Source organism: Gavialis gangeticus, unplaced genomic scaffold, assembly GCF_001723915.1.
Source record: "Gavialis gangeticus isolate Ggan-Ray unplaced genomic scaffold, GavGan_comp1, whole genome shotgun sequence".
Taxonomy (NCBI): Eukaryota; Metazoa; Chordata; order Crocodylia; family Gavialidae; genus Gavialis; species Gavialis gangeticus.
Window position 1 is genome coordinate 5,723,200 of NW_017729026.1, and position 15,134 is coordinate 5,738,333.

A 15,134-nucleotide genomic window follows, 5' to 3' on the forward strand; every position below is an offset into this window, starting at 1 on the left:
GTCTGCTGCACACCACACTATTTGACTATGGCTATGACATTAGTTGTATGATCCTTTACCAGTAACACAATAGAGGTAAGCAACAATCTATCCAAACTCTTGGAAACACATTTCCAAGTACTCTCACATTACTTTACAAGTGATATTTATTTTGGCCTTTTATCCCAGTACCTGCAGTGGCACATATTTAAGACTTAAAGACCTTCAGACATCAAAAGGGAACAATTTTTTTTTCAACAAAAAAGGGACTAGTGTTTGTGAGGTCATGTGTGACTCTGCACAAGTGTGTGTTAAAATTCTATATCAAACCCAAATGAGCATGTCTTATACCCATACTGCCCTAGTGTGTAGGGTGCAAGGCATAGGGGACAAAGATTCCAAAGAGATGAAAATTCAGCCCTTCAAACTGGACAGTGTACAAAGCAATGTAACTTAAAATTTTGGCGCTTTTGGTTGATTCATGGGCAGGATTGAGCCCTGCACACCAGGGTCAGGCCATGGAGATTAGGTCATCCATGCACCGGGATTGGGCCTTAGATGCCCAGCACGGCCCCCGAGCTGCAACTGGGCCCCAGGAACCTGGTGCTTCCCCACCCTGTGCGCCAGGATTGAGCTTCAGAAGATGACACCATTCCCTCCCAGTTAGATTAGCCCCCAAGGCCCTGGCACAGCACCATCCCACTTCTATATGCTGGGGTTGGACCCTGGGGGCCTGGAATCCCTACCCCCCCTTAAACTGAGATTGGGCCCTGGGGCTCAATACTGTCTCCACTCCCCAGCCTTACGTGCTTGGATCAGGTGCCCAATATAGCTTGCAGGGCCCTGGGGTCCCATGGGTCCAGAAATCTGAGAACTGGCAAACCAGATGATAGGGAGCCATGGGCCAGATCTGGCCCATGAGCCAGGGGTTGAACCTCCCTGGTATAGTGTATTGGAATTTTGTATGTTCATAATCATAGACACCAATGTCTGAAAGTGATCCCTTCTTATTCCTTTCAGACAATTCTAAATATCAGGCTAAAAGAGTCTTAGAAGTATAAACAAAGGTCAGTCTTACCCATCCAGTATGGCAGATGATTCATTCAGCTGTGCTGCATGACTCTCAGCTCGTAACACCTTTTCTCGAAGCATTTTGTCTTTAATTTCTTTGGCTAGATCGTCTATTTTATTTGTCAGCTCATCAGTGATTGGTTGCATCTTCTTCCCAATATCTTCAACTTTCTGTAAACCACAAAATAATAGCCCTTAAGCAGCTGATCGCAAAAATCACAATCCTTTGCATATATTACCCTCTGAGACATCTTCACATATTCTTTGACATTTAAGAAAATTTCAGTGAGCTAATGAGGAAAAAATGAAAGACAGTTGAAATTTGGAGAAAAATAGGCTACTACTCCACTGGAAAAAGTCCTGTCTTGAATTTAGAATTCTTCCTTGTCTCTTAACTGTGTGCAGATGATAAAAGAAAAATAATAAACTTTACTTTATATACAACCAGTCACACTTGCACTGTATTTTTTTGTTAAATTATGGATACATAAGAATTTATACAACACTTTGATGATATCCGGAGATAAAATACCACGTCATATGAAAAACTAGACCTTTTGCCACGTATGGTTGACAGACTCCAGCATTAGTGTGAGCAAAAGTGTATCTGAGGGTGTGGACACTCAAATGCTTGGAGCCCAGCAGCTGGTACATTATAATTGTTATATGTGAACGATCTAAGAATAACTAAAATATAGCCAAACAGCTCCAACTTTAACCCTGGATGAAGGAGTGTTAAAGTGGGAGAAGGCTTGCTTCATTTGAATTGTTCTCACTTTGTTCACATACAGTAATCAGAATGTAGCAGCTGCTGCCCTTTTGAAAGGGCTCCAAGCATTTGAGTGTCTACACCCTCAGAAACACTTTTGCTCATGAATCCATTGCACTAAGGCAGAGGTTTATCCATATGCCTAAAGAATCATAGGCACTATTGTTGTTCCACTGTGTCCCTATATATAAAGACACGGGAGAATTCTGTATTCCTCTTTGTGCATCTAATGGCATTGTTCTAGCTACATAATGCAACACTTTTGCTATGTAAGCTGGTTGCAGTTCTGTTTCCCTCACACTGTGCACACGTAAGCAAGGATGAGTGGACAAAGCATGCTCAGTAAGCTACACTCTGGTTGGACTCCAGGAGTCATTTTATCTAGTGAGTATTAAACGTACCTAGAGAAGCAGACAGGATTCATGAAGAGTAAATAGTGTGTTTGTAAGTACAATACAGACAGATTGGGTCAACCTGGTTCAGTCTGGTTCACTTCAATATGTCTTTTATAGCTAGGCTAACCATATAAGAATGGAAAAAATGACTACTTTTAGTTAAAGTATTTTAGCATTGATAAAAAAGGCTAAATTAAATCAGTTGTTATATAGCACACTGGCAGAAGTTAGCGTAATGGTGCTCAGGATCTGAACCCTGATCTGAACAGCTCTGTAACTTCACAGGACACAGCCTTGCAGAATGCACTATATTAGGGATCAGGGATAGATCCTAATCATGTGACTGTTGGTGTGGATTGACAGGCACTATGAAGAGGGAGCCAATGGGCTAAGAAGCTTAAATCCATGCCTCCATCAAGTCCCTGCCACACGTTCAAATTAAGATAGGCACAAAGGGTTCCTATACATGTGCAGGGACCTGGCTCTGATGCACTGGAAATCCAGTGCATTGGAGTAGACTCAATTAACTTAGTGCTGCATCTCCCAGAGCACATGTAAAAATGCCCAAAGATGTTCCACATGAAATATGGGACATCTTTGTGGCTGGTTTCCGGTATGGTGTAGTAAATTAGCTGGATGTGTGACAAGCTACAATTTATTATGCAATTACCATCTGCCATGAACCTTAATTACCTACTATACCATTAGAATAATACTGCATTTTACTTACCCTTAAAACATGCTTACCTGTACAACTAAGTTGATTTCACTTGCAAGCTGGGTGGCTTCATCAAGGATGTCATTCCCCTCTTTTAGAGTATTTTCAATGTTATGTCTCCCCTTTTCTACAGCTTGTTTCTTTTTCTATAGGATGCATCCAAACAAAGATGCAGATTAGTTGAGCAAAAGTACAGCAGAGTGCAAAGGCAATTCAAATACAAGCATGATGGCGGTACCTTTGTGAAACCTCGAAACTTCTGAAGACATTAAAGCAACAATAATAAAAGCATGTCTCAGTGGCAAAACTAGTCAATATTTACCTTCCTTTCTATCTAGAATCAGCAGCATCTGCCTATAACATTGCAGTGGAATGAGTTAGAAAAATAAGAAATTCTAGTCCTTCCCCTGAGGCCCTTCACTTTCCTTTTGATGTTGTTACTTTTCCCCAGCCTCCACAGAAAATTAGCTTCAAAACTGTTTTGCAGGTTTACTAAATACACAGGTAATAGTTTTCATACTTGTGTCTAATCTTGGTTCTACACTTATGAAAAGTTTCCAGTTTGTTGTTGTTGGTTTTTCTTTTTCTTTTTTTGGCAGCACTATTTCATTTGATTTATGAAGCAAGAAATGATGATTTTGCAGCAACCTTTGCGCTCAGTTTTCCAGCTAACAGGCATTTTCCACAACAAGAAGAGCACTATTTTTGTTTCTAGGACAAGGTGTGTTGCCATACCATATATATGTTCAGTAAGTAACAAAGTTTAAACGGACATAGGAGGCCAAGTTAGTATTATTAGCAAAGTACTATAATAGCTGTTGGCTAAGAAAAAGGCAGAAAAGTTGGAAATAGCCTCAGAATTATGACAAAGGCGTTGATTGAGGGGGGACTTTCCGGCATTTCAATTAACTTATTTTGGGAATGATTTAAGAGTCTAGAGCAGTTTTTTAAAAGTATTCAGATACCTTGGCTACTTAAACTCCCAGGGCACATCCAGATGAGTGTGCACTTGCGTTTCTCTGAGGACAAATAGCAGTGACACATAGTTTTGCCACTGATACTTGTCCCCGGGGAGCACCCATACATGAGTGCTCTGGCACATGGCATGTTGCCTTGGGTGGGGCAGGGAAGGCTGAGGTCAGCACCTGGGCTGGCCCCAGCAGCCTTACCTGGGATCATGGGGGCCTCCCAGAGCTCCAGTGGCTGTGATCTGGCACATGAAGTGTAGCCAGCTTCTGGAGCATACCAGACTCCAGTTTCAGGTGGTGCACACTGTCACCACATGCACCGCCCTGCTTTTTTCAGGCATGGGTTGTTGTTTTTTACACTAGGGTCTCCAAATAAACAGCACAAATGAGCAGCATGGCAAACACCTGCATGCGCAGCACATGTGGTTTGTGGTGCCACAGAGGTCTGCAGTGCCACATACCACACAAGCGTGCTCATCTGGATGCTCTCCCATTGACTAAGACCCTCCACCATTATTCCTGCCTTCTCCTCTGGGAAATGTTCAGCAGAGAGATTTCACTTCTTTACAGAATGTATCTCTGTAAATCAACCAAGCCCACAAATCTGTGATGAAAGCTGAGGTCCTGGAACTCTAACCTCATCATTATACATTAGGCATAAGCTCATTGAGATATAAACAGAGTCTGAAACATTTATCTTCATTTAGGTTTCACTCTGCTCTTTCTATCTTGGTTAAATGCTTGTTAATGTACAGTATAATGTGCTCTTCAAGTCTCTTCAATTAAAATTAAATCAAAGGCAGACCCCTCTGCTACTAGGGAGATCATTTATAACAGCTTCTAACTATTGAGGATATAGTTTGATTAATTACTCTTTAACATCCATATTCCCAATTCATTTTTTTCTAGTGGTCAGAGAGGGAGGTGAAATTGTAAGTATGAAGATGCAAATATATGACAGTGAAGATTTTAATAGGTCTCTTGTTTAAACCCTTCACACAGAGCTTAAATTTTGCATAAGACCATTTGTCGTCCTCTTTATACTGGGAAGACATCCACCTCATGTGTGACACAGGAATCCAAGGGAATCATCTACCTGATTTTTTGTAAATATCTTTCTGAAAACAAAATTGTGTTCTTAAATTAAAACCCTAGTCAGTGCCCTTGCTTTTAGAATAAATTGCTGATTTTGAGGAAATAAAAAGAACTCCCTATAATCCTTGCTTAATTTTATTCCATGGGTTTTAAAGAGATTCTAGTGGACTACAAGCTCCCAGATTTTGGTCTGACCTCCAAAATACTTAAGGGATTTTCCTTTCAGTACTCACTTCAACCATTGTCATGTTTCTCAGGTTGATTGCGGATAAGCGATCAGCCTCTCTAATTTTACTGGTAGCTTCTCTCAGCAGAGCCCGAGCATCTTCAATTTTGTTACTGTAATCTGCCAGCTTGTCTCTGACTTCTTTCTTGAGTTCTTCATTTTTGTCACTGGGTTCTCCAAATAATTTCTTCACTTTATTCAAAAGATCTTCTGCATTTCTGCCAGCCCCCAATGCAAAACAGAAACAAAATCCAGGCATTTAGCTCTCTCTCACCACATCCAGTAATTTCATGCGTTTTAACTCTTTATAAATAAGAAATATTTTCTTTAAATAAAAGTTGAAGGTCTCTTAAAAAACACATTTAATAAATTAAAACTGACAAGTGAATCATAGACCTATTTTGAGGATTCTGGGTTTTTTTTAATTAAAATTCTTTATTGGGTCTAATTTAGGAGGTGAAAAATATCCTTCAAGGAAGACCTTTTTATACTAATTCTTGGAATCTGCCTGTTGAAGTGAGTTTTTATGAAATACTACACTTGTCTAAAAACATTCTCTCATTCACATTAAAATGTGATGTTTAGCACAAAGTGGTCCATTAACTTGAACGTAGGGGACAGAGTGGAGATATGCCTGATTTGAAGTTGCCTCAGAGCAGAGCTTCAGGCCTAACTGCAATAGTCAGTCTAAGATCATTATTTTTTTCTTTTGCCACAAGTGTCCTAGAATATTTGAGATCTACCCATTACAGCAATGAAAATACTTCACATAAAAAATGCTCTGGAAATATGTGTTCTTAAATGTACTTCAGAAATAGAAAATGGAAAGTACCTTTTCTCTTAGAAGTGTTATTTTTATTTTGCAGGTAAATGGGCAATTCCTTATAATGCAAGGGTAATCAAGTACAAACCAATGGATTTATTTCGTTCAATTTCTTGTCTTATTTACTGATATTCCTATATCATTGGCACAGTTATTGAAACAGTCTTACATTAAACTTGTGCTCTTCTGGATATCCACCCAACATCAGAATGAAAATATTCAGAAAGAAGACTCATGATTAGTAGCTGGTACTGTTCAAAAAACATTGTAAATCAGGCCTCAGAAAATCATAACAGCGACTGAATCATGAAATTGTAAAAAATACTAGGATGAATACTTTTAATTTGCCTCTTGGAATTTGAGTCCTTAAATTTCATTTTCCACCACTTCCCTGTAAACAGAAGAGCTAGAATCTTACCTTTCTAAATAATAGGTCTGATATAATTCCAGGAGCTAGTGCTTAGTCTACCCTTCTGGTAGCCTAAGACGAATGAAGTCTCGGGTCTTACTTCCAAATAAACAATAAAAATAAGCAAGGAAAGAGTGAAGTTCTCTTGACTGCAACATCATGAACCCTGAACTTCAAAGGAAATAATCAAAATAATCTTCTTCACTTAGCATTTAGAGCTTCACAGTGAATAAGAGGAGAGTCTACTCCAGCTATTTCTGTGTATTTGGTCAAAATCAAGCCAACCAGAATACATCACTGTCCAAAGTTATCTTCCTGAACAGCCGACAAGAGTAATTACTTCAAAGTAGTCAAAAGACTTCCAGTGCCATTAAACCAGTATATTTCAAAGCTTTTGTTTTTCCTGCAACATACTATTTTCTGGAAGGGAGGGAGTTCTCAGGTATTTTCAAAAGATGACAATTTTTGTCTCTTTCCTTCGCAGAATGCATTGCCATCAAGTTGTGTCTGTCACTTTTTATGACATCATCTAGAGATAAAAACTGTATCCAGGAAAAAGTTATTTAAGCTGTTATTCTGTAAGATTTAATACCTCTTGAAATGGCCCGGATAAATATTTTGCAGACAACATTTATGGCAATCCACAATTACTCAAATCCCATTCCTGTGGATATCAAGCATGTGCATAGGTTCCTGGTTGCATCAGGCCACTGTATTCAGAATCTTGCAGGATCAACAGTTAAGCATTACCTAGTTCTGATGGGCAAGATTTCTAAGGGTGATATCTTTTATTAGACCAATGTAGTAGGGGCCAGGCTGAGCCCCAAACTTACTGGGACAATGGCTGCCAGCACGCTCTTCAGGCAGCAAATCCTCAGCTTGTCCCACGGAGGAAGAATGTTTTGCATTCAAAAGCTTGTCTAAATTTATCCCAGCTACACAGTTGGTCCAATTAAAGATATCACCCTAAAAAGTCTTTGCCCCTCACACAATTTCTGGACCATCATGTCTATAACATCATTCTTACATTAACTTAGCTCTAATATAATACTTTTCAGAGGAAGGGCAGTATCATCATTTGTTTTACAGAGCAGTAAACTGATCAAGCTTTCAGTTTTTATGTAGAGTTGGATCTTTTTTGCCTATACCAATATAAACATGATACAAAATATGCTTATGAATGCGAAAAGATCATTTTATACAGGTGTAAGTGCTCCCCAAAATTTGCATGCCGCAAAATTGATGGGAAATATTGGCATCTCTTTTTCCTTGTAGTTATATAATTCCAAGTTTTAAAATCTCACGGGAATGGACTGAAATCACATTGAAAAGACTCAGCTCTCACTGTCGTAAGGCTGAAACTTGTGGCCTTTCTACTCACTTTAGTTCCTCTTGAGCCACCCCTTCTTGCACATTCAGTTCTTTCCTCCGCAGCTCTGCCATCATTCTATCAATATCACTCTGCAGACTCTGAAGACTTTTCTCCAGGGTCTTGTCTTGGATTCTGAGTGTCTCATTCAGTTTTATAGCATATTCATTTACAGCTGCAGGGGGGCAAAAATATATAGAGTTAGTAAATAAACATGACACAGAAGCTTTAAGCATCTGCACATCGCCATCATCAAATGGAATGCAATTTGCAGTAGGTATTCCTGCTGTGAAATATAAAGGGCAGTTAATCCAATGATCAGTAACAAATGAGAAAATGTTATATGTACCATCAAGTCTTTTATTGTATTTCACTTTCAGGCACAATAATTAAAGTGAGGAGCCTTAATATACAGGGGAAGAAATATATAGGGGAAATTTGTACCAAACCCTTGAAATGTCACAGGATGATTTGGGACACTGAACACTTGATTTTGGGGATGGGCGGGAGTAGTACTAGAAATGAAATGTGAGCGACTTTTAAAAGAATATCTTGAAATATTTTATTTTTAAAATGCACTTTTAATAGTGACAGGAAGAATAAATGAGTGAGAGCCCTCTCTGAAAATGGAGATAGAGCAAGTGGATTTGTGTGTTTATATTTAGATTTACACAGATGGAGGAAAGGAGGGAGACTGAGAATACATCCTGGTATGGTACAGAAGTATTAGGTTCATGTGCTTCTGTTAGCTACATTACTCCTGAGAGGGCAAAATTCTATATAGGGTATCTCCTACTAGTGCCAATAAGTCTTTATACCATAATACACCCTTGTATATTTAGAATAAGCTATGGGCAGCATGATTAGAAGTGCCTCAGTGATTTGGGACACTGAGTGCCATTTTTCAATGAAAGGCATAGACACTTAAGGGGGGGGGAAAGTCCTGGAAGGACTTTTTGAAGATTTAATTGTACATCTTGAACTAAACTAGCAACAAAACTATTTCAAAATGTTTTTCAGAATGTTTATAGAATTCCTTTTTTACTCTAGGTCCAGCTCCAACACATTATATGGACTTTAAGGTGCACTGAAAAGATCATTTATTGTTAGAGCTGAGTTAGGGAGGGAAGCTTTCTTTTCATCTTTATAGTACATTTTGTGGTTCTGAATATCCGGGGGTTAATCTGTATGTTCATGTGAGGCCTATGGTAGCCGAAAATTATTCTCTGTGAGGACTGTTTTTTTAAAACATTATTGGAGGCCTGAAGCTAGGTCTAGGCAACCTATTTTTATTTATTTAAGCTACAATAATAAATTTAAGAAATCATTAATATTTTATTAGACTAGACAATACAATGCAAGACAAGGCACAGCTCTGCACCAGAGCTAGAAGCAAATGCCATAAATCTCCTTGTAAAGGATCCTTATCTTAGCTTTCTAATCCTCATGAGTTTCACCCTTTCCAAGGGTCTAAGGAGTGGATATTCCCTGTCTGATTTTGGATACATTCCACTTTTGAAGAAAAAAAGAAATTGGAATGATGCATTACATTTTCAAAGATGGTTACTTAAAACTGCTCAGAGTATAGACATTTTGAATAGCCCCATGGAAAAGGATTTGTGAACAGAGTATGCAGAGATGAAGCAAACATACCCAGGAAAAGCAACTCATTGCATGTTTGTCTCCTACACTAATATGAGTACATTAGACAGAATAAGCATTTTTTTCTATTTAGGAATATATTTGTTGTGTTAAATACTTTTTTTAGTTATTTGAACTGATGCATATGGTAGCAGGCTTTTTGTAAGTGACAATTCATGCACCATACTTATATAAATGCATTGACATCAGAGAGAATATCTTTTAAATCAGAAGGGTGCCATCTTGTTAGTAGGATCAGTGGGAACTGTGCAAGAAAGCATAGTACTTCTTGCCCTTCTTTGCTGTAGGCACTCCAACCATGAATATATAGTAAATAGAATCATTTGCGTGTTTTATTTCTAGCTATTATCCTTCATCTTTTTATTTTATATGAATGCTTTTATTGAAAGAGCATCCTGCTGTAATGGATTGTTCCACTTAGGGAAAAACTACAGGAAACTCCTCACTAATCAGGAAACTTCAGGGTTTCAGGAACTTCATGATTTCACGACATTTAGTACCTAACATCAGTTACAATCCATACAACCATTGCAATCAGGTTTGTATTGGTGTACCTGCAAGGAAAAAAAGTGTCCGTAAGTATGATAATGATAGTGGATCCTGAGTATCGATTAGCTGGTAACAGACAATAACATGCAGTGAAAAAAGAGATGCCGTCAGCATATTTAAAAAACTGACTTAGCTGCTGGTTAAAAACATTGATTTTTAAAATTATTCACTATACTTCTGAGACATTACATTGATTTGCTTCACCCTCCTCCTCCTTTTCCCCCCCACCCCAAATCTTAACTCTGTTTCCAGTTGTTCCCAAAAACCTGAGAGAGCAGCATTTGGGGAGAAGCCTAAATGCTGGATGGAAACTTTGAGGCAAAATGTACACATCATCTCAGACTTCAAACTCATTTCTGTCTGAGGTGCAGGAAACCCAGTCTGAATTTTATTTAAAACCTCTTTGAAAATTGAGGGCTTTTTTATATTGCTTTTAACGTAGATTTAAATTTGTTTCAGGATGCCAGCGTTGCAAGTTCCAAAGATAATTTGAACTAAGGATTATTATTATTACATGATGTATACTAGGGTTCATAACCTTAAAGGTAATATAAAATTAATCTACAATAAATGTAGTAAATAATGGAGATTTTCTTTTAAAATAAGTCATCTACACACTGCTTGTCGTAATAGCTATATAACCCCACAGAAATCAGTCGCACAGAGAAGAGTTTAACAAGAAAAGAGGATGAGTCCTTATGACCCTTGTTAATGATTAAGAAACAATGCATTTTAAAGTGTTTTTATCCTTATCTTGATTTATAGATGTGGACAGTGTTTAGGTCCTGCATAAAGCAGGCTCAGATTCTCTCTCTCATGATTCTCAACTGCATTTTTAGGTGCAGGGAATCATGTCCTCAAGGGAGAAGAGCTCACTCACTTCCACTGCTTGAAGCTAGGAGTCCCTTGCAAATTTCAAGCAGCAGATGTTCATTAGCAGCAAGCAGCAATGTATTTTTAAAGTCATTTTTGAGAAATTAAGATATTGCCTTAAAGTACAAAATGGAACACTAAAACTACATGAGACCTTTTTTTTCAAATGATTTTTTTTAACTGCCTCAAATAATAAATGAATGCAAAGCAGAAGGCATCCCATTAGTTATTTAATATAATAGGCATTCCTCAAGAACTGGAATGTTCCTGAAGAAACACAATCAATGTCCTGCTATTCTGTGCCTATAATTACCAATCCTCAAACTATTGCTATGAAATGCACCCTGTGGATTGCAGAAATCCACAGATACTTTATTAAAGTTTCTTAATCTGACACTCAAATCACATGATATGCCTGAGCTAATGAACTCTCTCTCTCATTGTTGATCTGTCCCTATTTTTTAATACCCTTCAGTTTCCTTGAGGAACAATTGGCGTGTTTTTCTTTTTTCAATACCTTCTGCAGCTTGGAGTGTACCCTTGATGAACTGTTCAAGGGATTTTGCTCTGTCATTAGTCCTCTCAGCATCCTGCCTGGTTTGTTCACCATCTGCTGTCACCTTGGTAGCCTAGTGATCCAAAAATCAGGAAAAGTATAATTAATGGACATGACAACACTGCACCAGGAGATATTACGACTGGCTGAATCTGCTTGCAAACCTTTCCTCAGGCAAAAGGCAATCAATGAATTATTGATCAGATGTACTGGAAATGACATGCTCTGCTCAAGTATAGAATTAAATTTTATTACCTCTTCCATTATGTAGAAACTTTATTTTGGGTCCTTGGAAACCCTAGTCATATGGCAGAATAAACGAGGGGAATCAGGATGAGAATATTCTTTGAATTTGTTTAAACCAGTGTTGTTCAAAAGATTTTAATGGATGCTACAGCCTGTGCTTTCCGCTGGTTTCACTGTTTCATGATTTACTGTTGACCAAGTGCAGTGTACCCTCCTTGAAGGGTAATAATAAGCTAGAGGTTTCAATAAGCTGGAGGTATTTCAAATCAATACATTAATAGAGGAAGAAAGAAAAAGAGAAAGAGACGGGAGAATTACTCTTTTAACTATTGTGCTTTGAAATATTTTGCATATAATACTTTAGAGTGATCAATACACTTTAACTATGAGTAAGTATGTGATTTATGACTTTATTGAATCATAACAGCACCAATATAGAGATGAACATCTATTATAGATCTGAAAAGCATGGCCAGGAGGAAAAATCTTAATATTCTTGATTTTATTTTCAAATTGAAAATATGATGTTTTATGATTTGCCCATTGTTACTTTATGTCTTCCAAACCCTTAATATATTAAACTACAAACACTACTTTATGAAGAAAAGTGTTTGGTGAGGGGCCTGATTTCCCAGAAGGTAGTTTTGAGAGATTCTAGGAAACAGGGCAGTGTGCTTTTTCCAACTCATGGGAAAAAAAATGAAGATCTTCTGTGATCTGAGGAAAGATCAAAATCTGTCTAGCTATTGCTATGTAAACCCTGTTCTCAATTATAAAAGCACTGCAATCATGTAGCTAGGGGAAAATAATGCCACTTCAAAAAAAAGTCTTAATCTTGTCCCAATTGGCTCTGTGTAGATCATTATTGTACTCACCAGATTTTACCCAGCCTGCCCAGAGGAACATTTTTTATTGCTATTGTACAAAAATTGTATGGAAAATCCATTAAAAATATAATTGTTTACAGTACTTGAAATGAGTATGACAAATTTGCCACTGAAATGAAATACATTTCAGAACAGCTAAACCACAGGTGATTTTGGTTCAGTTTCATGACCTGCCTTACTGTAATTACCTTATAATAATCCATGTTAAAAACAGTTTAAGTACACAGAAGTAGGAACTGTGTTGAAAACATGAACTAGGACATCTGTTTTCATCCTGACCACTAGAATATCATTTCTGTGTAAGTTAAGGCTCCATTACTGGATAATCACATCACATTTTTTAAGCTCTAAGGCTAGAAATTGACATCTTACTCAAGTGATGCATGATCACCTGTTCCATGATACATTGCAGCACAGCTGATCACGCTCCAGGGACATTTATAGACATCCCTGGTTGCCTTGCCTTCCATTTTTGGGAGCAGGAGAAATCCTCTTTAGGGATTTCCGCACAAGCATAATTGCACGCAAGGTTCCCTCCCCTCCCCTGCATTTCCAGATATGCATGCTGGGAAGTCTCTTGCAGAAGGATTTCCCCATGCATGTCTGCAAGTGCAGAGGGGGAAATGGGAGTTCCCCCTCCGCACTTGCAGGTGCCAACAGGGAAATCTGCAAAGGATTTTCCCCTACGCACACCTGACACCATGGAGTGGGGAAACTTGTACTCCCTGTTCCATGCTTATAAACCAGCATGAAGAAATTCATCTGTAATCCACCTGCCTCAGGTTCTCTGCTTATCCAGACACATCTCTGCAAGGACATATCCCTTCCTTCCCATAAGCAGCGAAAGTCATGGCTTTGGGGTGAGTATCTGCAAGCAGGGAACCCCCGCTTGCAATCACTCATCCTGTGTAGTGCATGGGGGAATCCCTCTGCAATGGATTTGCCCAGGTGTACCTGCAAATGCTAAGTGGGGGGATGTCCCATTGGGGGTGTCCCCCATCCACGTATACAGCCCATGCTCCATGCTGCTGCCAGGAAAGTATGCCAATGACCCAGTGTGCATTCCTGGCAGCTGTATGGGGGACAGGAGACCTCCCCTATGGGAGATCTCCAAACTCTGAGGTTGCAGATACACCTGGAGAAATCTCCTACAACGAGATTTCCTGTGCACTGCACAGGGTGCATGCCTGTAAGTAGGAAGCCCCTGCTTGCAGACGTGTACCCTGAAATCCCAACTTTCGCTGCTTATCCAGATGTGCCACTGGAGGGACATGTCTGGGTAAATGGGAAAGCAAGGGTGCAGGAGGCTGATTCTGTTTGGGAATTTCTGGGTGTGCAGGACCAGGTCCCACAAGCCTGAGGAGTTCCAGCCCTAGGGAAGCTGAAGAGCCTGGGCAGCTTCACACTGACTGAGTTCTTCTGCCATTAGCAAATGGATGTGGGCTGCCATAAAGTGGTCCAGTTTAATACTACCTTCTGTCATGGCCATAAATTTGAGCACCTGTGGCATGATAGAAGGCAAGGACATCTGCTTGCTTTCATTTTGTGCCACCATATACATTTTTATGGCAGCACAAAGATGACATCTGTCTCCATTCTAAGGCTCAAGAAAACACATTGACGGTCTAGATACAGAGCTACAGATTTAGCTTGTTGAGATACGAAGGTCACCCAAGATAGGAGACAGGTGAAATAAGAGAATCATTTTGATGGACCACTAGTCTTATCCAGCATGGCATGTCTGATGTCATCTTCTCTACGTATTTGAGAATTTAGGGACGGGGTGTTTTTCAAAGTCTGTGAGTCCTACAAACCTAGAGGACATATACCCACATATGTCATTCTTATTATCCATCGCACCTGGACACTGCCCGAAAATCTGAAGTCAGTCTAAACAGCAGTGTCTATGCACAACCCTATGCCTTCTGTTTAAACTGATTTCTGGTAGAAGCAACTCTATTGAATTGAACTGTGGGGTAATCCTGGTAAAGCATTTCTTCAACCCCTGGATGCCACTTGGGAACAAACTCCAGGTGATACTACACTTCATGAACTGCAGACAATAGAGGGTGCACAATAGCCTGTGTTTGGATAATTATGGCTCATTGTTCAGAGGCAGAGTCTAGCTCCATATCCAATATTTCCCTCTGCTTGAAACTAATGTTGCCTCTGCTCTTATTCTCCAGATTTAGTGTCAATTTTATGTGCAGGGAAATTGTGATTTTCATGGGTAAGGCAGGAGAGAAGGGTTTTTTCTGAGTTGAGGAACACCTCTTTGAACAAGGAAGGTGGAGGGGAAAGACTCAGGTTGGCTGTGTAGAGTTTCATAGTTTCATAGTTTCTAGGGTCGGAAGGGACCTGAGTAGATCATCTAGTCTGACCCTCTGCCATGGCAGGAAAGAGTACTGGGGTAAAACGACCCCAGTAAGGTGTACGTCTAGCCTCCTCTTAAAGACCCCCAGGGTAGGAGCCAGCACCACTTCTCTTGACACTTGGTTCCAGATCCTAGCCGCCCTGACTGTGAAGTAGCACCTCCTGA

The 15,134-nt window shown here is 39.3% G+C and overlaps 1 protein-coding gene across 1 annotated transcript in view; it reads right to left on the bottom strand.

Moving 5' to 3' along the window:
* Nucleotides 1-15,134, bottom strand: part of LAMA2 (laminin subunit alpha 2) — a 576,898-nt gene that overhangs the window by 153,547 nt on the left and 408,217 nt on the right. Inside the window, exons 34-38 of the mRNA XM_019520301.1 lie at nt 11,424-11,535; nt 7,835-7,997; nt 5,229-5,439; nt 2,962-3,078; nt 1,058-1,221 (exon numbers count right to left, since the gene is read on the bottom strand). Of these exons, the coding sequence (XP_019375846.1) occupies nt 1,058-1,221; nt 2,962-3,078; nt 5,229-5,439; nt 7,835-7,997; nt 11,424-11,535 (767 nt within the window). The remainder of the gene's footprint in view (nt 1-1,057; nt 1,222-2,961; nt 3,079-5,228; nt 5,440-7,834; nt 7,998-11,423; nt 11,536-15,134) is intronic.